The sequence below is a fragment of the Ammospiza nelsoni genome, chromosome 32 (assembly GCF_027579445.1).
Source record: "Ammospiza nelsoni isolate bAmmNel1 chromosome 32, bAmmNel1.pri, whole genome shotgun sequence".
NCBI lineage: Eukaryota > Metazoa > Chordata > Aves > Passeriformes > Passerellidae > Ammospiza > Ammospiza nelsoni.
This window is the reverse complement of record NC_080664.1, coordinates 1,539,148-1,565,149: the sequence shown is the minus strand read 5'-3', so window position 1 is coordinate 1,565,149 and position 26,002 is coordinate 1,539,148. Positions and strand designations below refer to the sequence as shown.

Here is a 26,002-nt window from a genome sequence, read left to right as displayed (position 1 = left end):
GCGGAGAGCGGCACCCCCTGCCCGGGGCTGGGGGGCACGGACGGTGCGGGCAGAGAGGCAAACCGGAGCCCCCGGGCCGGTCCGTGGCATGCGGGTCACGGGTGACCGCCGTGCCACGCCCGCGCTGGCAGAGCCCCGTGCGAGCCGTGGGGTCAGTGGGACCCGATCCCGGTGGGACCCGGTACCGGTGGAGTCGGTGGGACCGGCGGGACCCGGGACCGCGGGCTCGGCTGCCGGGGATGGGGAGGGGGCAGCGAGGGGCGGGACCTGCGTGCCCCCACGCGTGACCCATTCACACAAACAACGCCAGGCCGCGCCCTGATAGGCGGAGGCGGTTGTCAGTCATGCGGGATGTAAAATAAAATGGGGGCGTGGCCTAGAGTACTGGAGCTCTGATTGGTTGAGGGGCATGTCTGTCAGAGCCGTTACTATGGAGGGGTGTGTCTGTTGGGTGAATGGCGGGCATGTTGTCACCATGGTAACGAAGGGCGGGGAACATTGCTGCTTCCTGCACGCGCACTGCTGATAAGTTAAACATACTGTCAATCAACTCGGTAAGAGCCGAGGGGCGGGAGCGAGATCAGAGCTGAATTTTGATAGGTTTAATCAGCTGTCAATCGACAACAAAGCCCGGCGAGCCCCCTTCCTATTGGCTGTGGCCGCTCCTCGGCGGCCGGCCCGGGACGGCGGCGGAAGCGGAAGCGGCCGGCGCAGCCGCGGCGGGAGGGATGAAACCGGCTCCGGGACGGCGGCGGCTCCCGGTACTGCCCGTGCTGCTGCTGCTGTTCCTGCCCTTGCTGCTCCTGGGAGCCGCAGGTAAGCGGGGACCGGGCGGGGTCATGGTGGGGAGCGGGGTGGCGGCAGCTCCCGGGGCAGCATGGCGGGACAAAGGGAGCGGCCCGGTGCCCTCAGGGAACTCTCTGAGCGTCTCCGCGCTGAGGGGGTCGGTGCGACCCGGTGGGACCGGGATTTGCCGTCCCGCTGTGCCGATCCCCCGATAGTATCGGGCATTCGGTGCCGTTCGGGAGCTGCCTCACCTCAGGGACCGGAGGCACCGTCGGGTTTGGGTCGCTGAGGTCGAATTTTGGAGCTTGGAGTCGAGCCAGATGGGATTATCCAGGAAATAATCCGGAGGGTGAATTCTAAGGAAAACAGCGGAAAAACCGTGGGGATGTGGGAAATGGGAGCATCCCCGGGGAGGGGAAGGGTTGGGTGGGTCAGGCAGGGTCTGAACCCCTCCCTGTGGTCTGAACCCCTCCGTGTGTATTCCCCAGGCCCCAAGGATGCCGTGATCCCACTCCAGGACGGGCACAAGTCCCGGTACTGGGAATCCCAGCGCTTCTGCTACACCAACACCCGCACCCCGCAATGGAACGACGTCTGGACCAGGACACAGGTGACAGCAGCAGGAGGAGGCAGCAGGTCCTCCTTGCTGCAGCCCATCCATCCATCCATCCATCCATCCATCCATCCATCCATCCATCCATCCATCCATTCACAGAATCACAGGGTTGGAAGAGAACTTTAAGATCATTGAGTCCAAGCCAGCCCCAACACCTCAGCTAAACCCTGGCACCCAGTGCCACATCCAGGCTTTGTTAAACACACCCAGGGATGGTGACTCCACCACCTCCCTGTGCAGAGCATTCCAGAATTTATCACTCTTTCCATGAAAAACTTTTTCCTGATATCCAACCTGAATTTCCCTTTGCACAGATTGAGACTGTGTCCTCTGGTTTTGTCAGTTCCTGGAGAGAGAGTCCAACCCCACCTGAGCACAGGCACCTTTCAGGGAGTGTAGAGAGTGATAAGTTCACCTCGGAACATAAATCTCTGGGGCAGAACTAGCTGCTAAGACAGGAATTCCTGGGGCAGAACCAGCTGCTGAGGCTGGACCAACTTCAGGAACATGAATCCCTGGGGCAAAACCAGCTCCTGAGGCTGGACCAGCTCCTGGCACACAAATCTCTGGGGCAGAACCAAATCTTAATACAGGAATTCCTGGGATAGACCAAGCTCCCAGGACAGGACCAGCTCCTGAGACAGGAACCCTGGGGCAGAACCAGCTCCTGAGGCTGGACCAGCTCTTGGTTCACAAATCTCGAGGGCAGAACCAGATCCTAAGACAGGAATTCCTGGGACAGACCAAGCTACCAGGACAGAACCAGCTCCTGGGATATGAATCCCTGGGGCTGGATCAGCTCCTGAGGCTGGACCAGCTTCAGGAACATAAATCTCTGGGGCAGAACCAGCTAGTAGGACAGGAATCCTGGAGCAGAACCAGCTCCTGGAACATGAATCCCTGGGACAGAACCAGCTCCTGGGGCAGAACAGCTCCTAAGACAGGAATTCCTGGGACAGACCAAGCTCCCAGTACAGAACCAGCTCCTGGGGCAGGACCAGCTTCAGGAACATGAATTCCTGGGACAGAACCAGCCCCTGGGGCAGGAACCCACTCTCAATTCTCCAGTCCAACCACCCCCATTCCCCTCTCTCTCCCCCAGATCCGCGTCACCAGCGACCGCATGCTCCGCGTCACCCAGGTGGACAGCGAGGAGGAGCTGGAGAAGTTCAGCCTGTGGAACGTGGTCTTCTCCTTCCTGAGGGGCAAACTCAACGACACCAGCATCGATGTGGACCTCTACAGCAACAAAACCTGCCTCAAGGTCGAGCTGCTGGAGCCTGGCACCAGCTACAACGTCGTCCTCTTGCGACGTACGTCCCCTCTGTTAGAAATGAGAAGCTTGATTGGGCCAATATTCAAGCAGCAATCAATTTATTAATTAATATGGTAAATTATGAGCAATACTCACTGGGTACAGTGGGAGAAGTTTTCCCTCCAACTGCACACCCAGAGTTGGGGCTTACAGGTATTTATAGGGGTACTCATCAGCTTTCTCAGCAGTTTCTATTCCAATTTTTATTTCACAATTCTATACACTATTGTGATTTAGTTTTTCTCAGGATGTATCCCAAAAGGAGTATCCCAGGTGGTGGTTCAGTTTCCAAAAGAAGAAAGACAAATCCCATCTGGTGAAGTCCAGTTTGTTATAAATGAGAAGCTTGATTAGGCCAATATTCAAGCAGCAACCAATTTATTAATTAATAAATGATGATCAATATAGTGCTGAGTACAGTGGGAGAAGTTTTCCCTCCAACTGCACACCCATAGTTGGGGCTTACAGGTATTTATAGGGGTACTCATCAGCTTTCTCAGCAGTTTCTATTCCAAATTTTTATTTCACAATTCTATACCTATTGTGATTTAGTTTTTCTCAAGATGTATCCCAAAAGGAGTATGCACAGATGGTGGTTCAGTTTCCAAAAGAAGAAAGACAAATCCCATCTGGTGAAGTTCAGCTCCATCCTTAAGGATTATAGTTCTTAATTACAAGGACTATAAATCTAATAACAATGATGTCCAGCTTCCCTTGGTCAAAACTACAAATCCTTGAGTTGATGTTCATCTTCCTTTCTCAAGCTGTTTTTCTCTGTTTTGTTAAGATGTGAGATAAGCATGTTTCCTTTATATATATTCCAAATATATATTTAATATTTTCTATAAATATATAGTTTATATACATAATAAATATAAATATAGATATATATATAGTTTTAAGGATACAATCAATATTCTAAAATTATATTTCAAAAGGTTATTGCAGAACTCTTTAAGCCTTAGCTACAAGCAAAGAGCAACGTCCTTAATGCTTTAATTCCAATGCTCCCAAATCAACCAAGATTAATTACAAATAATCGATGATCCACAGACCTGTTCCTTCCTCAGAAAGGGATTTTGGTGTGCAGAAGGAATTTGGGGCACTTGGAGGTCCCATCCTTGTTCTGTCACCCTGTGGTAGGTGGGAGCTTCCCACCGTGCCCCTCTTCACTAGGATTAATATTTTTCATTCATTTTTTTCCAGGTTTTGATCCTAAGCTGTTCCTTGTTTTCTTCCTGGGCCTGCTGTTGTTTTTTTGTGGGGACACTCTGAGCAGGTGAGATCTCTCCTTTCCCTGGTGGCTCCTGGTTGGGGGTGTTTGTGCACAGATACCCATAAAACACCTGCTGAGATTGATTCCCTGTGTGATCATTGCAGGAGCCAAATCTTTTACTACTCAGCTGGGATCAGTGTTGGCTTGTTGGCCTCTCTGCTTGTCCTTGTCTACATGATGTCCAAAGTCATGCCCAAGGTAGGTGTCACGTTTTGAGGGGCTCAGAGACCTCGTAACCCTTTCCATACCTGTACTGGGATGGACTGGGTTTGGTACAGAGCACCTGAGGGAGGTATCCACAACCTGCCTGTGCTCCCTTCAGAAAAGCCCTGTGTACTTCCTGCTGGTTGGAGGTTGGTCCTTTTCCCTGTACCTGCTTCAGCTGATCTTCAAGAACCTGCAGGAGATCTGCAAGTCCTACTGGCAGTACCTGTTAGGTAGGTGGGAGCTCTGAGATTCACCTGGTGAACATCTCCTGGTGGAACCATGGAGCAAAGCTGAGCCTGCCTGTCCCTGCTGGTGGTGTCAGGTTCCTCCTCATCCTCACAGAGCCCCATCCCTGTGCTCCCCCACAGGTTACCTGCTCTCTGTGGGCCTCCTGAGCTTCGCCGTGTGCTACAGGTACGGCCCCTTGGAGAACGAGCGCAGCATCAACCTCCTGTCCTGGGCCCTGCAGCTCCTGGGGCTGCTGCTCATCTACTCAGGCATCCAGATCCACCCCATCGCCCTGGGCCTGGTGCTGGTGGCTGTCTGCACCAAGAACCTGGATTACCCCTTGCAGTGGGCATTTGCTGCCTACAGGTGAGGAGCTGGGAGCTTGGGATGCCCCAGAGATTCATGTACCTGAAACTAGTCCAGCCTCAGGAGCTGATTCTGTCCCAGGGATTCATGTTCCAGGAACTGTTTCTGTCCTGGGAGCTAGCTCTGCCCCAGGGCTTTGTGTTCCTGAAGGTGGTGTAGCCTCAGGAGCTGGTTCTGTCCCAGTGTTCAGGGGGAGCTGATTCTGTCCTGGGAGCTGGTTCTGCTCCAAGAGCTGGTTCTGCCCCAGGGATTTGTGTACCAGGAGCTGGGAGCTTGGGATGCCCCAGGGATTCATGTTCCCGAAACTAGTCCAGCCTCAGGAGCTGATTCTGTCCCAGGGATTCATGTTCCAGGAGCTGTTTCTGTCCTGGGAGCTAGCTCTGCCCCAGGGACTTGTGTGCCAGGAGCTGGTCCAGCCTCAGGAGCTGGTTTTATCCCAGGGTTTCTGCCCCAGGAGCTGGTTCTGTCTCAGGAATTCCTGTCCTAGGAGCTGGTTCTGCCCCAGAGATTAGTGCACCAGGAGCTGGCTCAACCCAGGGGTTCTTGCCCTGGGAGATGATCCTGCCTCAGCTGCTGGTCTTGCCTTAGAGTTCCTGCTCCAGGAATCCTGCCCTGGGGGGTGGTCCTGCCCCAGGGGTTCTGTCCTGAGAGTTCCTGCCCCAGGGGTCCTGCCCTTGGAGTGTGTTCCTGCCCCAGGGGTTCTGTCCTGGGGTCCTGTCCCATAGGTTTTGACCTGAGAGTTCCTGCCCCAGGGGTTCTGACCTGAGAATTTCTGTCCCAGCGTTCCTGTTTCAGGGGTTCTCTCCTGAGAGTTTCTGTCCCAGATGTTCTCTCCTGAGAGTTCCTGTCCCAAGGGTTCTCTCCTGAGAATTCCTGTCCCAGGGGTTCTGACTTGAGAGTTCCTGTCTCAGGGATTCTGTCCTGGGGTCCTGCCCCAGAGGCTCTGTCCTGAGAATTCCTGTCCCAAGGGTTTTGACCTGAGAGTTCCTACCCCAGAGGTTTTGACCTGAGAGTTCCTGTCCCAGAGGTTCTGTCCTGAGAATTCCTGCCCCAAAGGTTCTGTCCTGGTGTTCTGCCCTGAGAGTTTCTGTCCCAGGGGTTCTGACCTGAGAATTCCTGTCCCAGAGATCACGTCCTGGAGGGTGGTCCTAACCCAGGAGTTCTGACCTGAGAGTTTCTGCCCCAGGGGTTCTGTCCTGGGATCCTGTCCCAGGGGTTCTGACCTGAGAATTTCTGCCCCAGGTTTCCTGCCCCAGCCCAGAAGTTCTGTCCTGAGAGTTTCTGTCCCAGGGATTCTGTCCTGGGGTCCTGCCCCAGAGGTTTTGACCTGAGAGTCCCTGCCCCAGGAGTTCTGTCCTGAGAGTTTCTGCCTCAGGTTTCCTGTCCCAGGATTCCTGCTCCAGGGGTTCTGACCTGAGAGTTTCTGACCCAGGGGTTCTGACCTGAGAGTTTCTGACCCAGGGGTTTTGACCTGAGAGTTTCTGTCCCAGGGTTCTGTCCCAGGGTCCTGCCCTGGTGTCCTGCCCCAGGAGCTGCCCCAGGCAGGCATTAACTGCTGTTTCCTCCTGGCAGGAAGGTGCAGAGCTCCAAGCTGGGCCCGACCCCCCCTCGGTTTCTGACAGAGGAGGAATTTCAGCTCCAGGGCGAGGTGGAGACCAGAAGGGCCCTGGCAGAGCTGAGGAGCTTCTGCAAGAGCCCCGAATTCTCTGCCTGGACCACAGTGTCCCGCATCCAGTCCCCTAAAAGGTGACATCCCTGACAGTGAGCTTGGGGTGGCCACCCTGTGTCCCTCTGGGCTGTCACCTCTGTCCTTAGGGACACAGATCTGTGGTTTTGGAGGGGGGAAAGGATGGATAACACCAGGAAAGGGGGAAAGGATGGATAAATAACACCAGGGGTGGAAAAGGGGAAAGGATGGATAACACCAAGGGTGGAAAGGATGGATAACACCAGGGGTGGAAAAGATGGATAACACCAGAGGGAAAGGATGGATAACACCAAGGCTAGAAAGGTGGAAAGGATGGATAACACCAGGGGTGGAAAAGATGGATAACACCAGAGGTGGAAAGGGGGAAAGGATGGATAACACCAGGGCTAGAAAGGTGGAAAGGATGGATAACACCAGGGATGGAAAGGATGGATGACACCAGGAAAGGAGGGAAAAGATGGATACCACTGGGGTGGAAAGGATGGATAACACCAGAGGGTGGAAAAGGGGGAAAGGATGGATAAAACCAGGAAAGGGGGAAAGGATGGATAACACCAGGAGGTGGAAAACAAGAAATAATGGATAACGCCAGGTCTCAGCAGCAAAATGCTTCACCTGCCTGTGTCAGGGCCTCTCCAGAGGCACTGGACACACCTGCCCAACGTGCTGCTCCATGGTTTCTCCCAGGTTTGCTGACTTTGTGGGTGGTGCTTCCCACGTCACCCCCAACGAGGTGTCGGCCCATGAGAGGGAGTTTGGCCTGGAGAGTCTCTCCATTGATGAGGAGCTCTTTGAGGAGGATGATGATGATGAGGAGGATGAAGAGGAAGAAAACATCAGTGACTCCTCTGGTGGGAATCACATGAGTGATTCCCTGTTCCACAACCATGTGGATGTCCAGTGAGGTCAGCTGCACTGAGCTGGCCAAGGAGCAGAACTTGGGCTGCTCCAGGCATGGTGGGGTTGGTCCTTATGGGGTTGGACCTGGTGGGGATGGTCCCTTTGGAGATGGTCCTTGTGGGGGTGGACCCTGTGGTGATGATGACTCTTGTGGGGTTTAACCCCATGGGGATGGTCCCTGTGGGATGGTCCTTGTGGGGTTGGACCCCATGGGAATGGTCCCTGTGGGGTTTAACCCCATGGGGATGGTCCTTGGGTTGGTCCTTGTGGGGTTGGACCCCCTCTGACAGGGATAAAAGGGGTCTCACCTCCCTGCAGCTCCTGCCTGCGGTGTGAACGCTGCTCTGAGCACAGCTCTGGGTGTTGGGAGCGGGGTGGGACACACAGGAATCCCCCACCCCAGGTTGGGAAGTCACCAAGATGCCACCTGGACCCAGGCCAGCTTTGGCATTGGATGTTTGTGAGCCCCTAGGGTGGCACCCCCAGGGCAGGGACCCCCTCCCAAACCTGGGTGCTCATCTGGCTCCATCCCCCAGTGCCACAGCTGCAGGCAGGAGCCCCTTTCCCCCCTCTGGGGTGGGAATGGACCTTCCCCTCCATCTCCTCTGCAGGTACCTGAGGGTGACACACACGAGAGGAACTTTGGACCTTCCTGTTGTTACCTGCGTGCTCAGCACCTGCCTGGAGCTGTGGTGAGGAGTGTCCTGCTCCTCCTCCTCCTCCTCCTGGTTCAGAGGTGTCAGAGGGCTCCAGCTGGTTGGGCCACACCTCTCTGCCTTGGCTTCAATCCCGTGTGGAAACCAAAAACTCCTCCATGGAGCTGAGGAGCCTCAGGGTCTGCTGATGCCCCTGGATGTGGTGTTGGGGTAGAAGCTGTGCTCAGCCCCCTCTCTCCATGCCAGAGCTGAGGATGAGTGTGGATGTGCTTCCTCCCTGCCTCCCTGCCCTTCTCCTGTTACTCCTCTCCCAAATGGGTGTGGGCAGGGACTTGGGGTGACCCCACTGATGTTCCAGAGCTCTGGGGAGCTCTAAAGCCCAAAGCTGGAGGGGACACCCCAGTCTATGCAACTTCCTAAGCAATAATGCTGCCCCCACCTGCTCACAGCTCCAGCTTCTACCTCACCTGGAGCTTCTGCCATCAGTTTGTCCCTGTCCCAGGTCTGTCCCTGTCCCAGGTCTGCTCCCCCAGCCCTTGCTGTGCTTTCCTCCCTGTTCAAGTGTGAGCAGACTCTGTTACTTCATCCTCCCGGTCTCAGCGTGGTGGATGACTGATTATATTTTTAATAAAGATGTATTTTTGATGTCCTGAGCCTCATTTATTCGTCCTGCTGTGACCTGTGGGAGGTCATTCTGCTGGGCATGGTATGTGGGGACACAACAACCCCTGGGTGACACATTCCCTAGTTGGGACCAGGTGTCCTCCTTGGAGCAGCCCTGAGCATTTGCGGTTCCCCATCCCCAGCTGCTTCTGCTTCTCCTGCCCTGTACCTTGCCCCTGTTTCCCTCAGCCCAGCAGAGGAAGCTCCCTTTGTTTGCTCGGCTCCAGGATTTTCCCTTCTTGTTCCTGCTCTCAGCTGCCGGGTGGGGAAGGTCGAGCCGGGACTGCCGGCAGCACTCCTGAGGCTGACCCGCACTTCGTGCCTCAGTTTCCCCACCTGGGAGCTCTGGGGGAGGGCCCTGCGGTCTCCCCCTCCCCTCCGTGGGCCGGACCGGGGCCAGCGCCGGGCGCTGGGCTGGGTTGAGCCCCGCCGGTTCCGGGGCAGCCCCAGCTGAAGCCGCTCCAGCAGCTCCTGCTCTGCGACCGGGAGGTGAGTTGGGGACCCTGAGAGCAGCTGAAGCACCCAAACCCCCCAATCCTCAGCGGGATGGGGGTACCCTGACCCCATAACCCCCATCCCATGGGGAGTGGGGACCTGGTGGCATTGGGACCCTCAGGGTGAGCCCAGCACTGCCCTAGAGCCTGGGGGCCTCTTTGGTTCCCACCCTGCTGACTTTGGGGTCTCACCCAGCACAGACCCTTGAATGGTTTTGCCATCTCTGGAGGGTATTGGGATCACCTCCCATCACCTTTTTTTGCCTCATCTTTCCCCACCTTCTCCTTATTTGTGAACTTTCCCCAGGGCATTGATAAGCGGGGCTGGGTTTACAGCCCTGCGCCCCAGCTGTAAACTGGGGGTGAAGGTCACCCCAGGAACGTGACTGCGCTGTCACAGACAGGTGAGAGATGGGGAGAAGCAGCTCCTGGGGGTCGCCTCTTGGGGGGCTTGGGCTCCTCTCCCCACCCCGGCTTCCCCCTGCCAGGAAGGAGGGAGGAAGTGGAGGCTGAATTAATAATCCTGACCCAAGAATAGGATCCAGGTGGCCGCGTTTCCTGCCCGGGTCTTGCTTCCCCCCAGCATCCGGCTGCCCCCAGCCCCACCACGGGCTCCTGGGCACCGGGATACCCCACCAGGTGCCCCCCGTGCTTTTTGTGGGTGTGTGGCTGCCTTGTCCCCCATCCCCAGGGCTGGGGAGAGCAGCTGAGGAGCTGGGGGGGTGTGCTGGGGAAGGGGCTGCGTGTCTGTGGGTGCAGATCCTCCATCCCCCGTGCGTTGTCCCAGCTGCCCCCAGCCCCACCACGGGCTCCTGGGCACCAGGACACCCAGCAAGGTGCCCCCCGTGCTTTTTGTGGGTGTGTGTCTGCCTTGTCCCCCATCCCCAGGGTTGGGGAGAGCAGCTGAGGAGCTGGTGGGATGATGTTTTGGGGAAGGGACTGCCTGTCTGTGGGTGCTGATCCTCCATCCCCTGTGCTGTGTCCCAGCTGCCCCCAGCCCCACCACGGGCTGCTGGGCACCAGGACACCCCCACCAGATGCCCCCCAAGCCTTTTGTGGGTGTGTGGCTGCCTTGTCCCCCATCCCCAGGGTTGGAGGGAGCAGATAAGATCCCGGACACTGCTGAGGAGCTTGCGGGGCGTTTTGGGGAAGGGGCTGCGTGTTTGTGGGTACAAACACCCGATCCCCCGTGCTGTGTCCCAGCTGCCCCGGAGCTGCCCGGCCATGGAAGGCTCCTCGTCGATGCTGGACGCCGAGGCTGTGGCGGATCTGGTGCTGCTGGACCCGCTGACAGAGGAGTCGCTGGTCCAGACCCTGCAGGAGCGATTCCGGCGGCGCGACATTTACGTGGGCAGCGGGACCGAGGGGGACAGGGGCTGCTGGGGTGGGAGTGGGGTATGGGGTGTGGGATATGGGATGGGGAATGGGATATGGGATGGGGATTGGCAGGGCTGCAGGGTCTGAGATGGGATATGGAATATGGGATGGGGAATGGGAGTATGGGGTATGGGATGGGAAGAGGATATGGGATGGGGTTTGGGAAAAGCTGCAGGGTCTGGGATGGAGATTGGCAGTGCTGCAGGGTCTGGGATATGGGGAATGGGATATGGGATGGGGATTAGGATAGGGGTATGGGATATGGGATGGGGTTTGGCAGGGCTGCGGGATCTAGGATGGGGAATGGGATATGGGTATGGGATATGGGATGGGAATGCGATTTGGGATATGGGATGGAGAATGGGATATGGAATATGGGATGGTGTTTGGGAAAGCTGCAGCATCTGGGATGGGGATGGGGATATGGGTCTGGGATGGGGGTTGGGAAAGCTGCAGGGAATGGGATATGGGATGGGGATTAGCAGGGCTGCAGGATCTGGGATGGGGTATGGAGTACGGGGAATGGGATATGGGATGGGAAGAGGATATGGGGTGTGGGATGGAGATTGGGAGGGCTGCAAGGGTCTGGGATGGGGAATGGGATGTGGGATGGGAAGAGGCTATAGGGTCTGGGGTGGGGATTGAGATATGGAATATGAGATATGGGATAGGGATTGGCAGGGCTGCAATGTCTGGGATGGGGAAGGGGATATGGGATATGGGGAATGGGATATGGGGTATGGAATATGGGATGGAGATTGGGAGGGCTGCAGGCTATGAGATGGGGAGCGAGATATGGGGTATGGGATGGGGATTGGGAAAGCTGCAGAATCTGGGATGGGGATTGGGATATGGAGTATGGGATGGGAAGGGGATATGGGGTCTGAGGTGGGGATTGGCAGGGCTGCAGGGTCTGGGATGGGGCATGGGGTCTGGGATGAAGACAAGGATCTGGGATGGGGATGAGAAGCACCAGGACCTCCCAGCCCCTAATCCCTGCTGTCCCACAGACCTACATTGGGAATGTGGTGATCTCAGTGAACCCGTACCAGTCCCTGCCCATCTACACCCCGGAGAAGGTGGAGGAATATCGCAACTGCAGCTTCTTCGCTGTGAAACCCCACATGTGAGCGAGCCCGGGCTGGCTGGTGGTGCCCTCAGCCTCCTGGACTGTGCCAAGGGCATCACTCCAGGGCAATCCCAAGAGAATCCACTTGGGGCAACACCACGGCCACAACAGGGGCGTTTCCAGGTGGTTCCAACCCCTTCCAACCCCTCTTGCCCGCAGCTATGCCATCGCTGACGATGCCTATCGCTCGCTGCGGGACCGGGACAGGGATCAGTGCATCCTCATCACCGGAGAGAGCGGCGCTGGCAAGACGGGTACAGCCAGGGCTGCAGGGGGGCTCAGGGCACTGAGAGGGGCACGGCAGCACCCACCACCCCACCCCAATATCCCCCACTGTCGCAGACATCTTTTTATGAAAATCATTTCTTAGGATGGGGGGATGTGGGGAGTGGAGCACAGAGGAAATGGGGATGTGGGGGGTGTGGGGATATGGGGAGATCCTTTCTTAAGATTTTTCCTGCTGAGAGGCCTCAGAAGCAAAATGTAAGCATTGATTATCTGCTGCTGTGGGATGCAACAGGTGGATCTGTGATTGGTGTCATGTGGATGTTTGGAATTAGTGACCACTCACAGCAGAGCGGCTTCTCTCTCTCTGTCAGAGCCACAGACCTTTATTTTCATTCCTTTCTGTTCTTAGCTTAGCTAAGCCTTCTGAGATGAACCTTTTCCTTCTATTCTTTTTAGTATAGTTTTAATGTAATATATATATATATCATAAAATAATAAATCAAGCCTTCTGAACATGGAGCCAACATTTTCGTCTCTTCCCTCACCTGTGAACCCCTGTGACCACTGTCACACCCCACCCCTCTCTGGCAGAGGCCAGCAAGCTGGTGATGTCCTACGTGGCGGCCGTGAGCAGCAAAGGGGAGGAGGTGAACAAGGTGAAGGAGCAGCTGCTGCAGTCCAACCCTGTGCTGGAGGGTGAGTGCAGCACATCCTGAGCTCCTCCTCGGGCATCCCAGGGCTTGGGGGTGTCCCTCTGGAGCACATTGTAACCTTCCTCCTCTCCTGCAGCCTTTGGGAACGCTAAAACTGTCCGGAATGACAACTCCTCCCGATTTGTGAGTGAGCTGGGGAGGGGGATTGGACCCTGCTGGGGCTGTGTGGGTTCTGGTGGGGCTGGGTGAACAGAGGGGATGGAATGGGGATGTGGGGAATGTGGGGATGTGGGGAGTGGAGCACAGAGGGGATGGGGATATGGGGGTGTGGGGATGGGAACGTGGGGATGGGGGGATATGAGGGATATGGGGATATGGGGATGGGGGTGTGGAGAATGTGGGGATCAGAATGTGGGGATAGAGATGGGGATGTGAGGATGGGGGATATGGGGACGGGAATGTGGGGATGAGGGGATGTAGGGATATGGGGATGGGGGGATGTGGGGATGGGGATGTGGGGGGATGGGGTGTGGGGATGTGGGTAGTGGAGCTTCCAGTCCCAGCAGGACCCCCCTCCCTGACCCAGCCCCTTCCCCCAGGGCAAGTACATGGACATCGAGTTCGACTTCAAAGGAGAACCCCTGGGAGGGGTCATCAGCAACTGTGAGTACCCACCAACCATCCCAAGGGGTTTCACTCAACACACCCCAGTGATTGGGAAATCAATTTGTAGAAAATTCTCCACACCTGACAGAAGGTTCTGTCATCTCTATACAAACCTTGAGATGATAAATACTGATTTAAGCATACCATAGAATCAGACAGATGTTGTTGAGAGAGGAACAGAACTAAAACCAAATTTCAAAAGGTAGCCTTGCAAAAAAAGGCTGTATGAAGCTTTGCAAAATTCAGAGAATTTTTGGAATACCTTATTTATTAATTATTTATATTTGGAATACATTATTTATATAATAATGAATATATAATAAATAATAAAGAATAAATTTATATAATTATTTATATAACATATTGATTATAATTATTTATATTTGGAATACATTATTTATATAATAATGAATATATAATAAATAATAAAGAATAAATTTATATAATTATTTCTATAATATATTTGTTATAATTGTTTATATTTGGAATGTATTATTTATATAATAATAAATATATATTGATAATAAGTAATAAGTGATGTATTTATATAATTATTTACATAATATATATTTTATTTCTAATAATTTATATTTGGAATACATTATTTATATAATAATGAATATATAGTTATAGTAAATAATAAGTAATATATTTATGTAATTATTTATATTATTTATAATTATTCATATTTGGAATATATTATTTATATAATAATAAATATATATTGATAATAACTAATAAGTAATGTATTTATAGAATTATTTATATAATATTTATTTTGTTTACAATTATTTATATTTGGAATACATTATTTACATAATAAATTATTAAATTATTCAAGTGTTTATTCTACTCATTATCCAAGCCACAACATGATTTAACCCACCCTGACCCCTCCCTGCAGACCTGCTGGAGAAATCCCGCATCGTCCGGCACGTGAAGGGCGAGAGGAACTTCCACATCTTCTACCAGCTCCTGGCTGGGGCTTCACCACAGCTGCTCCGTAGGTCCAGACCCACAATGTGGAGGGATTTGGAGGTGGAACAGGAGCTGGGGAGGACCAGGGCTGAACTTCCACCTCCTCTCCCCTCCACTAGAGCAGCTGAAGCTGCGCCAGGACTGTGGGCACTACGGGTACCTGGACCGGGAGGGCTCCAGCCTGCCTGGCATGGATGATGCAGCCAACTTCCACGCTATGCAGGTACCCACGGGAAGACAGGACCCCCCAAAAAAAATCCTGGAGCCCATCTGTGCTGGTTTAGGGCAAATTTGGGAGAAAACCTTCAAAAGGGGCCCCTCCAGAAAGCAAACACACACAGCCCCTCTGCCCAGCCAGTTTGGGGAAGATTTGTTAGAGGGAAGTGGAAAGAACCTGTTTATTTAACAGGCAAAACACCCCCCAGCACACAAAATGAACAATATTGGATGACACTACTCTGAAAAAGATGACAAATTCAGGAAGTCTCTCTTGGGAGTGATTGCGCTGTTATCAGTCCTTCTGGTGCTGGGGCAGCTGCTGCAACCACAGGGTGCAAACTCTCGGTGTTTCCCAGGTCCCAGTCTGAAGCAGGTTCAAGTTGGTCCAAAAAAGGGAAAGGGAAACAGTCCAGGGACAATTTGGACTGCTTAGTTAAACTAACGAATGAGCAGAAGCAAAAAGCAGGAGTGAAGTGAAAAGCAAAGCAAAAAGCAAAAGCAGCACCATGCACTGCCCTGTCTCTGTGTCCCACCAGCCGTGGGGGAGCAGGCTGATAACAAAACCAAAACAAAACATTCACCCTTCAGAGCCTGTCTTGAAGGCACAGAACATAAAATCCAGCATAAACAGAACACAGGAATGGGGATACAAGCGTCATAACATCACCCTAGGACACCTGTGTGTGTCCCACCAGCTGTGGGGGAGCAGGCTGATAACAAAACCAAAACAAAACACCCTTCAGAGCCAGTCTTGAAGGCACAAAACATGAAATCCAGCATGAACAGAACAGAGGAATGAGGATACAAGCATCATAACATTACCCTAGGACACCTCTCCGTGGGGGAGCAGGCTGATAACAAAACCAAAACAAAACATTCACTCTAAAGAGTGAAGGCACAGAACATAAAATCCAGCATAAACAGAACAGAGGAATGGGGATACAAGCACCCTATCACCCTAGGACACCTCCCCATCCCCTGAGCTTTGTGTCCATCCCCAGGATGCCATGAGGATCATCGGCTTCTCACCCACAGAGGTGACAGAGCTGCTGCAGGTGACGGCCGTGGTGCTCAAACTGGGCAACGTCCAGCTGAGCAGCAGCTTCCAGGCCAGCGGGATGGAGGCCTGCAGCATCAGCGAGCCCCAGGGTAGGGAAGAGGGATAAGGGTGGGAATATTGGGGTGGGGAGACCCCCTCAGCCCCTCCTCAGCTCTGGGAAATGCTGTGTCCTCACACAGAGCTGCGTGAGATCTGCGAGCTGATCGGGCTGGACCCCGGCAGGCTGGAGAGGGCGTTGTGCTCCCGCACGGTGAAGGCGCGGGATGAGACGGTGCTCACCACCCTCACTGTCCCCCAGGTGAGCAGCACCACCCCCAGTTGTGGGGCTTGTGATATCTCAGGGCTTTAGCTGGTCAGGGTTACCCCAAAATACGTTAGAGAGTCTCTTTTCCCAGCCCGGTGCTTGAAGGAGTCAGAACTCTTCAGTTCTTGGTCTCAAGGTTGTTTATTATATCTTATTTATAAAATTCTTTCTTTTGTCCAGCTGAGGTTTGCTTAGCAAGACAGTGAGAGGCACTCTGCCCACCTTTTTATACTAAAAACTACATGTACAATATTTACAATTACTTCCCAATGCCTATCACCTATGTTAGACACTGAGCTTCTACTCTAAACCAATCTAAAAGTGCCAACATCACAGCAGAAGATGGAGGCTAAGAAGAAGGACTGGACATGCCCAGATTCCTCCATCTTGCCTCCTGAACCCCCATTCTAAATCCCCAAAATTCTACATTTTCACCCCGTGATTAATTCACTGTCATTCTACTCAAACTCTTGTGGCTTGTAACTCCTCACACAAAGCTGGTCATTGTTTCCAGCCCTTGGGGTGTTGGTAGATTTTATACTAAAAACTACCTGTACTTAATTTACAATAATTTTCCAATACCTATCACCTATATTAGGCAATGAGCTTCTACTCTAAACCAATCTAAAAGTGCCACCATCACAGCAGAAGGTGGAGGCCAAGGAGAAGAAGGAGAAAGGCTGGACAAGCCCAGATTTCTCCATCTTGCCTCTTGAACCCCCATTCTAAATCCCCAAAATTCTACATTTTCAGACCCTGATCGCCTGGCTCAGAGTCGAGATTGTGCATGGCTTTTTCCAAATTTATACTTTGACAATTTAATAGATGCCCTTAATTATTAAATTGGATGATACATTTAGAACAGGCTGATGCCTGGCAGCCCACCATGAGCCAGGACCAACCCCTCTCCCCTCTCCCCAGGGTTACTACGGCCGGGACGCGCTGGCCAAGAACATCTACAGCCGCCTCTTTGACTGGCTGGTGCAGAGGATCAATGCCAGCATCCAGGTGAGATCCAGAGGATCCTGGAGCCCCAGAAAGAACCTGGACCCCCACCCCAAACAGGGCTCAACACTTCATTATGTCCCCAGGTGAAGTCGGACAAGCAGAGGAAGGTGATGGGCGTCCTGGACATTTACGGCTTTGAGATCTTCCAGGTGAGTGAAAGACCCACCAAACCCCATTCAGGAGGTTGGGAACAGCATTTGAGACACAGGGCAGGAATGGGAGCTCAGAAAGCAGTTGCCATAAAGGATCCTTCTCTCTCAGGACAACGGCTTTGAGCAGTTCATCATCAACTACTGCAACGAGAAGCTGCAGCAGATCTTCATCCTGATGACGCTGAAGGAGGAGCAGGAGGAATACGTGCGAGAGGTACCTCCAGCCCTTCCCAGAGCACGGCCCCGAGGAGTTTCAGCCTCCCTGGGATGGGGAAGTGCTGGAGACGGCTCTGCTGCACTTCCCTGCCTCTCCCTGCTCCCTGCTGAGAGCGCATTCAATGGCAGGAAGGGATTTGGGATCCTCAGTCCCGTGTCCGGACGTCCGGTTCCTGCCCCACACCAGCTGTGGTGTCCGTGGGGCAGGGTCTGGTTATTCCTGTGTCTGACCCACATCTCCTCTCAGGGCATCCAGTGGACCCCAGTGGAGTTTTTTGACAACAGCATCATCTGCAACTTGATTGAGAACGTGAGTTGTCCACCCAGTGCTGGGATCTTGGGGTTCCAGCTCCTCCCACAGCCCAAACTGGGATCCACTGGGGCTGGTTTAATTTAAATAATTAAATTTAATTAAATTTAAATTAATCCCCCAAACTGGGATTAATTTGGGCTGGTTTGGGGTGACACCTTGATTGAGAACGTGAGTTGCCCACCCAGTGCTGGAATTTTGGGGTTCCAGTTCCCACCACAGCCCAAACTGGGATTTAATGGGGCTGGTTTGGGTGACACCTTGGGGTTTGCGGTGACACCTTGACTGAGAACATGAGTTGCCCACCCAATGCTGGGATCTTGGGGTTCCAGCTCCCCTCTACAGCCCAAACTGGGATTAATTTGGGCTGGTTTGTGGTGACACCATCCATCATGGTGACACCACCCATCGCACAGAGCACCACGGGGATCCTGGCCATGCTGGATGAGGAGTGTCTGAGGCCCGGCGTGGTCAACGAGGACACATTCCTCACCAAACTCAACCAGCTCCTGGCCACACACAAGCACTACGAGAGCAAGGAGACGCAGAACGCCCGGCGTGTCACCGACGCCAGCCTGCTGCCGCGCTGCTTCCGCATCCACCACTACGCCGGCAAGGTCTGGCTGTGCCTGATCCTCTGCCCTGGGCCACACTCCTCTTCCCAGAGCCCTGATCCTCTTCCCAGAGCCCTGATCCTCATCCCAGCACCCTGATCCTCTTCCCAGCACCCTGATCCTCTTCCCAGTGCCACACTTCTCTTCCCAGCACCCCAATCCTCTTCCCAGTTCCACGCTCCTTTTTCCAGTGCTCCAAGCACCCTGATCCTCTTCACAGTACTCCAATGCTCTTCTCAGGACCCTGATTTTTTTCCCAGTATGACAATCCTCTTCCCAGAACTCTGATCCTCTTCCCAGCACCCCAATCCTCTTCCCTGTACCTTGATTCTCTTCCAGAACCCTGATCCTCTTCCCAGTGCCACACTCCTTATCCCAGAGCCCTCATGCTTTTCCCAGAATCCTGATCCTCTTCTCAGTGCCCTGATCCTCATCCCAGAACCCTGATCCTCTTCCCAGTGCTCCAGTCCTCTTCCCAGCACCCCAGTTCTCATCCCAGCACCTTCGTCCTCTTCACAATGCCCCAGTTCTCCTTCCAGGGCCCTGGTCCTCTACCCAGCATCCCAGACCTTTTCTCAGTGCTCCAATCCTCTTCCCAGAATCCCAAATCTTTTCTCAGTGCCCCAATCCTCTTCCCAGTGCCCTGGTCCTCTTCCCAGCACTCCAGTCCTCTTCACAGCAGCCCAATTCTCTTCCCAGCACCTTGGTCCTCTTCACAATGCCCCAGTTCTCCTTCCAGCACCCCAGACCTCTTCCCAGTGCCCCAGTCCTCTTCCCAGCACCCCAAATCTTTTCTCAGTGCCCCAGTCCTCTTCCCAGTACCCTGGTTCTCTTCCCAGCATCCCAGACCTTTTCTCAGTGGCCCAATCTTCTTCCAGGCACCCCAATCCTCTTCTCAGCACGCCAATTCTCTTCCCAGCACCTTGCTCCTCTTCCCAGTGCCTCAGTTCCCCTTCCCAGCCTCACACAGGAGATGTGGGAGGATGTGCACTGGACTGGGAGCAGGCTGGAGGTGCCCCCCTCCCTGCCCAGCTGCTGACCCCACCATCCTCCCCAGGTGACCTACAACGTGACGGGCTTCATCGAGAAGAACAACGACCTCCTCTTCCGTGACCTCTCTCAGGCCATGTGGGCGGCCCAGCACGCTCTGCTGCGCTCGCTCTTCCCCGAGGGGGACCCCCAAAAAGTCTCCCTCAAGCTGCCCCCCACTGCAGGCTTCCAGTTCAAGTCATCCGTGGCGATGCTGATGAAGAACCTCTACTCCAAAAACCCCAACTACATCAGGTAACGGCCCCTGTGGTGTTTTCAGAGTTTCCCAGATTGAGGAGGAGGGGTTGAATTTGATTCCACGTTCTTAGGAGGCTAATTTATTATTTTATATTAATGTAATATAATATATAATATATAATATATAATATATAATATATAATATATAATATATAATAGATAATAGATAATAGATAATATATATGCATGGGGGGTCTCTGACCAGTGAGGCAGTGAAATTTTCTGAATACACTGAATATTATATTATATTATATTATATTATATTATATTATATTATATTATATTATATTATATTTCATATCATATAATATTATACTATATTATATTATGCTATACTAAAACTATATTGTACTACTAGTAGTATTTATCATCCTTGATTCACTACAGTCAAAGACAACAAGTACAACAATTTCCTGGAGCCTCTTTGTGAAGGCAAAGATATTTATGAGATTTTTATTAAGATTTTGGAATGGGTCCTCACTGGTTGATATTCTGTCTGCTGATCAATGTATCTCTGTCAGTGTCAGGGTTGCATTGACTTTGAATCTTCATATTTGAGTAATTTTTAAAAGAAAATGAGAGAATATGACACAGACATTGAGAATACTGAGTTGTAAGAATTGAGAAAGGATACAGACAGAAGGTTTAACAAGATAATAATGAAAAGATGGTGACTTCTTCCAGAGTCCTGACACAGCTGATTGTGATTGGTCATTAAGTAAAAACAATTTACATGAAATTAATCAAACAATGACCAGTTGGTAAACAATCTCCAACCCACATTGCAGAGCAGCGAAACACAGGAGAAGCAAATCAGATAATTACAGTTTTCATTTTTCTCTGAGGCTTCTCATCTTCCCAGGAGAAGAAACCGTGGCAAAGTGATTTTTCAGAAAATAACTCTCCAGAGTCCTGACACAGCTGATTGACCATTAAGTAAAAACAATTCACATGAAACCAATCAAACAATGACCACTTGGTAAACAATCTCCAAACCACATTCCAGAGCAGCGAAACGCAGGAGAAGCAAATCAGATAATTACAGTTTTCATTTTTCTCTGAGGCTTCTCAGCTTCCCAGGAGAAGAAATCCTGGCAAAGTGATTTTTCAGAAAATAACTCTCCAGAGTCCTGACACAGCTGATGGTGATTGGCCATTAAGTAAAAACAATTCACATGAAACCAATCAAACAATGACCAGTTGGTAAACAATCTCCAACCCACATTGCAGAGCAGCGAAACACAGGAGAAGCAAATCGGATAATTACAGTTTTCATTTTTCTCTGAGGCTTCTCATCTTCCCAGGAGAAGAAACCGTGGCAAAGTGATTTTTCAGAAAATAACTCTCCAGAGTCCTGACACAGCTGATGGTGATTGGCCATTAAGTAAAAACAATTCACATGAAACCAATCAAACAATGACCAGTTGGTAAACAATCTCCAAACCACATTCCAGAGCAGCGAAACACAGGAGAAGCAAATCGGATAATTACTGTTTTCATTTTTCTCTGAGGCTTCTCATCTTCCCAGCAGAAGAAACCCTGGCAAAGGAATTCCAGAGCAGCGAAACGCAGGAGAAGCAAATCAGATAATTACAGTTTTCATTTTTCTCTGAGGCTTCTCAGCTTCCCAGGAGAAGAAATCCTGGCGAAGGGATTTTTCAGAAAATATGACCATGGCAAAGAGACCCCTGGGGATGACTCTGGCACCCCCAAACCACCAACTGTGCTCTGCAGGTGCATCAAACCCAACGACACCAAGTCAGCCATGGTGTTCACGCCGGAGCTGGTGCTGGCCCAGGTGCGCTACCTGGGGCTGCTGGAGAACGTGCGGGTGCGGCGGGCGGGCTACGCCTTCCGCCAGCTCTACGGGCCCTTCCTGCAGCGCTACAAGATGCTCAACGCCCAAACGTGGCCCCGTTGGGACCGTGGGGACAGGTAATGGGGCTGGCACACCCTGGGAGGGTCAGGGAGCTGCCAAGGGGGCTCTGACCAATGAGACAGTGAAATTTTCTGAATACATTGGAATTTCCCATTTTGATTTAGGTGAAATGTACATTTTTGAGTTGAGTCTGTGGTTAGAAAACATAGCTATTGAGCCCGCCAGGAAAAACCTAGGCTCAGAGAAACTACTTCAGTGAAAGACAGAGATAAGGGGAGACAGAAGGTGATGGAGAAAGACAGAGAGGTTGACCTAGGCTCAGAGAAACTGCTTCAGGGAAGGACAGAGATAAGGGGAGGGGGACAGAAGGTGATAGAGAAAGACAGACAGACTGCTGTGAAAGCAGGTCAACCTGACCTAAGAATTCTTTCTGATAAAGAAGAACTAGCAGCAAATGTCATGTGAAATTTGTAAAAAATTTCAAAATTCATAAAAATTAATATGTATGAACCTGTGACAGTGTTCACAGGGGTCTTAGGATGAGGGAAGAGACGAGAATCTGACTCCATGTTTCAGAAGGCTTGATCTATTATTTTATCATATATATTACATTCAAACTATACTAAAAGAATAGAAGAAAGGGTTTCATCAGAAGGCTGGCTAAGAATAGAATAAGAAATAATGATAACAAAGGTTTGTGGCTCATCTCTCTGTCTGAGCCAGCTGACTGTGATTGGCCATAAATTACAAACATCCAACATGGGCCAATCAAAGATCCACCTGTTGCATTCCAAAGCAACAGATAATCAATGTTTGCATTTTGTTCCTGAGGCCTCTCAGCTTCTCAGGAGGAAATATCCTAAGGAAAAGATTTTTCATAAAAGATGTCTGTGACAAACCTGACCTAAGAATTCTTTCTGATAAAGAAGAACTAGCAGCAAATGTCACATGAAATTGAATATGCATGAACCTATTGTGAAGTTGTATGCGTATGTGTCTGAGAGGGGGATAAAAAGGGACCTGAAGTTCCCAGAAGGATAAAAAGGGACCTGAAGCCACCAGAAGTACACATGTCATTTTAAAAGAACGATTCCCACATGCGTGTTATAAACATACCGGCTTTACAACTTTCACAAAAGTTGTGGAGTTTTGATTATCTCCGCCAAACGCAGGTACCAGCACCGTGGTGCCCATCTTGTCCCTTTCACAACCTATTGTGAAATTGTATGCATATGTATTTGAGAAGGAGATGAAAAGGGACGTGAAGTCCCCAGAAGTACGCATGTCATTTTAACAGAACCATTCCCACATGCATCCAGCGCTGTAATGAACGTACCGGCTTTACAACTTCCACAAAAGTTGTGGAGTTTTGATTATCTCCGTAAAACTTCACAAAAGTTGTAGAGTTTTGATTATCTCCACAAAACACCAACCCCAACTGTGCCCTGATGCAGGGAGGGCACCGAGGTGCTGCTGGCAGGTCTGCAGTTCCCCGCCGAGGAGCTGGCGTTTGGTCACACCAAAATCTTCATCCGCTCGCCGCGCACTGTGAGTTTGGGAATGGGGGAGTTCAGAGGGATCTAAACTCATCCTGGGAGGTCCTGGGGCTGCTCACTGCTTGCCACGGTTGTGCCCAGCTCTTCGACCTGGAGCGGCGGCGCCAGGAGCGCGTGGCCGAGCTCGCCACCCTCATCCAGAAGATGTTCCGGGGCTGGCGGTGCCGGACCCAGTACCAGCTGATGCGCAAGAGCCAGATCCTCATCTCTGCCTGGTTCCGTGGCCACAGGGTGAGGATAGGGCAGGTTCTGGCCGTGCTTCCCCTGCCCATCCCTCTCCTCCTGGCTCTCCAAGCTCACCCCACTCACCCCCTTGTTTCCCCACAGCAAAAGAACAGATACAAGCAGATGAAGCGTTCAGCACTGATCCTCCAGGCTTATGCACGGGGCTGGAAGGTGAGAGCTGGGCAGGGCCACCATGGGGCTGGCCTGGTGTGGGGGAGCAGGGTGGGTGGGCACAGGGGCTCTGCGTGCCCCACAGTGGCACCAGGAGCTCCGTGCGTCCCACGGTGGGACCAGATTCACCCTCATCTCCTCTCCCCGTCTTTCCTCCTTCTCTCCTGCTTCTCTCCCGCCTCTCCCTCGCTCTCCATGTCTGTGTTGGTGTCTCCCCCTGGGGCTCCCTGGGCTCTCACCCCCGCAGTCTCGCCGGCTCCTCCGGGAGCTGAAGTCCCAGTACCGACGCCACGCGGCCGCCACCACCATCGCTGCTCACTGGAGAGGGTACCAGGTAACGGGGCCACGCGCCCTCAGGCCGCTCTGTCCTGCTGTCCGTGCCGTCTGTCTGTCTGCCCACCCTGTCGGGCTGGAGACTCTGTCCTCTCCACTGGGGCCAAACAGGGATGGGGGGTGTGGGGGACATGGGGGATACAGGAGATGTGAGCAATGTGGGGGACAGGGGGGACATGGGGGACCCTTTGTGGGGCTGGTGGTGATGTCCTGGTGTCCTCACCGCTGGCGCTGTCCGCACAGGCACGCAAGACGTACAGGAAATATTTCCGTTCCAGCGCCAGCGCCTGCCTGGCCAACTTCATCTACCAGCGCCTGGTGAGTGGGGCTGGGGCAGAGGGGGCCACGCTGCCAACCCAGCCCCCTGCCCTGCTGGATGCTCCTGCCCTCCCCTGACCCCTGCCACGTTGTCACCCCCAGGTGCAGAAGTACCTGGTGGGGCTGGCAAAGAACCTCCCGCCGCTGTCGGTGACCGACCGGACCTGGCCCCCGGCGCCCTACAGGTTCCTGGATAACACCAACCAGGAGCTGAAGAACATCTTCTACCACTGGAAGGTGGGAGATGGGGAGAATTCCAGGTGGGGTTTGGGTGTGCCAGCTCACCTGAGAGAGGTCTTTGGTGGCATCAAATCATCCCCTTCCCTCGGCAGTGCAAGAAGTACCGTGACCAGCTGTCGGCGTCGCGGCGGGTGCAGCTGCAGGCCAGGCTCTGCGCCAGCGAGCTCTTCAAGGACAAGAAGACCCTCTACCCCAAAAGGTGCCAGGGCAGGGGGCTGGGGGTGCAGGGGGGCTCGGGGCAGTGATGCTGATGGCGTCGTCCCCAGCCTGCAGCAGCCGTTCCGCGGGGACTACCTGGGGCTGAAGCAGAACCCCAAGTACCAGAAGCTGCACGCGGTGGCCAAGGACAAGCTGGTGATGGCTGACAGCGTGAGGAAGGTGAACAGGGCCAGTGGGAAGGTGAGAGCTGCTTTGGGGCTGTGCTCTGGGCAGTGGGAGGGCACACGGGGACACCGTGACCCCCTGCTCTGACCCACTGCCTACCCTGACACCCTGCCCATGCTGTCCATCTGCTCATGCTGACCCCCTGAACACGGTGACCCCCTGATCGTGGTGGCCCTCTGTCCACAATGATCCCCTGCCCACACTGGCCCCCAGCTCTGACCACCTGCTCTTGGTGACCACCTACCCATGCTGACCCCCTGCTCTTGGTGACCCCCTGTCCACACTGACCCCCAGTTCTTGGTGACCACCTGCTCATGCTGACCTCCTGCTCTTGGTGACCCCCTTCCCATATTGACCCCCTTCCCATGCTGACCCCCTGCCCACTCTGACCCCCTGCTCTTGGTGACCCCCCTGCCCATGCTGACCACCTGCCCACGCTGACCCCCACCCACAGACAGTGCCACGCCTGCTGCTCCTCACCACCGAGCACCTGGTCCTGGCTGACCCCAAGGCTGCCCAGCCCAAGACCGTGCTCAGCCTCAGTGACATCCGCGGCGTCTCCGTCACCCGCTTCTCTGACGGCTTCCTGGCCCTGCACCTCAAGGAGGTACCTGGGGAGGGGAATCCTGGGGGCTCAGGGGGTCCCCAGCGGGGCTGACCCCCTGTTTGCCCCACAGATCTCCACAGTGGGGGCCAAGGGTGACTTCCTGCTGGTCAGTGACCACCTCATCGAGCTGGTGACTCGCCTGTACCAGACCTTCGAGGCCACCACGGGGCAGGCGCTGCCCCTGCACATCACTGACAGGTGTGGGTGGGGCTTTGGTGGGCGTGGTTACAGTGGGTGTGGTCACAATGGGTGGAGTCTGAAGGGCAGGACTACAATGGGTGGGGCAGGACAGGGCTGGGTGCACAGAGGGCGTGGCTTCAGTGGGTGGAGCTAACTTGGGTGGGACCAGAAGGGTGGGGTTGATGTGAGTGTGGGCACGGGAGGGTGGGGCTAATGTGGGTGTGGGCACTGGAGGGTGGGGCTGCAATGGGTGGGGTTACTGTGGGTGGGACAGGGTGGTGCTCAGGGTGGGATTGAGGTGGGTGGAGCCTCCAAGGGTGGGGCACCATGTGAGTGACCTGATTGGCTGCAGCAGGAAGCTGCTGAGGAGGGGGTGTAACCAAGGCAGCTCATTGGGCAATGATGAGATGGGTGTGGATGTGTCCCTCTCCCACCTCTCCATCCTGACTCCTCCCCTCCCAGGTTCTCCACACGCTTCCCGAAGGGCGACGTGTCCATCACCGTGGTGGAGTCCCCCAAGGCCAGCACCAACGGCCCTGTCTGCAAGAAAAAGGGCAGCAACAAGATGGAGGTCCTGGTGTACTGAGGGGACCCTCACAGGACCCCCACCCTCACACTGACACCCCCCTTGTGTCATCCCCCATCCCTGTGAGTGCTGGCAGCACCCGGGCACAGCTCCAAACTCATTAAAAG

At 53.3% G+C, this 26,002-nt stretch overlaps 2 protein-coding genes across 3 annotated transcripts; both read left to right on the top strand.

Moving 5' to 3' along the window:
* The first annotated feature begins 701 nt into the window (after positions 1-701).
* On the top strand, positions 702-8,653 carry NEMP1 (nuclear envelope integral membrane protein 1). 2 transcript variants are annotated; one of them, XM_059491324.1, is made up of 10 exons: positions 702-816; positions 1,275-1,396; positions 2,505-2,715; positions 3,924-3,996; positions 4,098-4,191; positions 4,316-4,430; positions 4,569-4,794; positions 6,367-6,540; positions 7,190-7,407; positions 8,014-8,653. In XM_059491324.1, exons 1-9 carry the CDS (start codon positions 729-731, stop codon positions 7,404-7,406), a joined length of 1,320 nt encoding a protein of 439 aa, XP_059347307.1. In that variant the 5' UTR covers positions 702-728; the 3' UTR covers position 7,407; positions 8,014-8,653. The 2 variants fall into 2 exon arrangements, with proteins under 2 accessions (XP_059347307.1, XP_059347306.1); XM_059491323.1 differs by having other exon boundaries at positions 7,142-7,407.
* Positions 8,654-9,164: 511 nt separating this feature from the next.
* On the top strand, positions 9,165-26,002 carry MYO1A (myosin IA). The gene is made up of 30 exons (XM_059491287.1): positions 9,165-9,210; positions 9,523-9,619; positions 10,419-10,562; positions 11,603-11,718; positions 11,881-11,975; positions 12,541-12,645; positions 12,739-12,785; positions 13,202-13,265; positions 14,173-14,271; positions 14,366-14,469; positions 15,467-15,614; positions 15,705-15,823; positions 16,751-16,837; positions 16,921-16,986; positions 17,099-17,203; positions 17,453-17,515; positions 17,932-18,132; positions 19,187-19,413; positions 21,151-21,351; positions 22,750-22,843; positions 22,933-23,082; positions 23,179-23,247; positions 23,495-23,581; positions 23,824-23,898; positions 24,001-24,135; positions 24,231-24,337; positions 24,405-24,537; positions 24,977-25,129; positions 25,200-25,327; positions 25,772-26,002. The coding sequence occupies exons 3-30, from the start codon at positions 10,440-10,442 to the stop codon at positions 25,893-25,895; spliced, it is 3,225 nt and encodes a 1,074-aa protein (XP_059347270.1). The 5' UTR covers positions 9,165-9,210; positions 9,523-9,619; positions 10,419-10,439; the 3' UTR covers positions 25,896-26,002.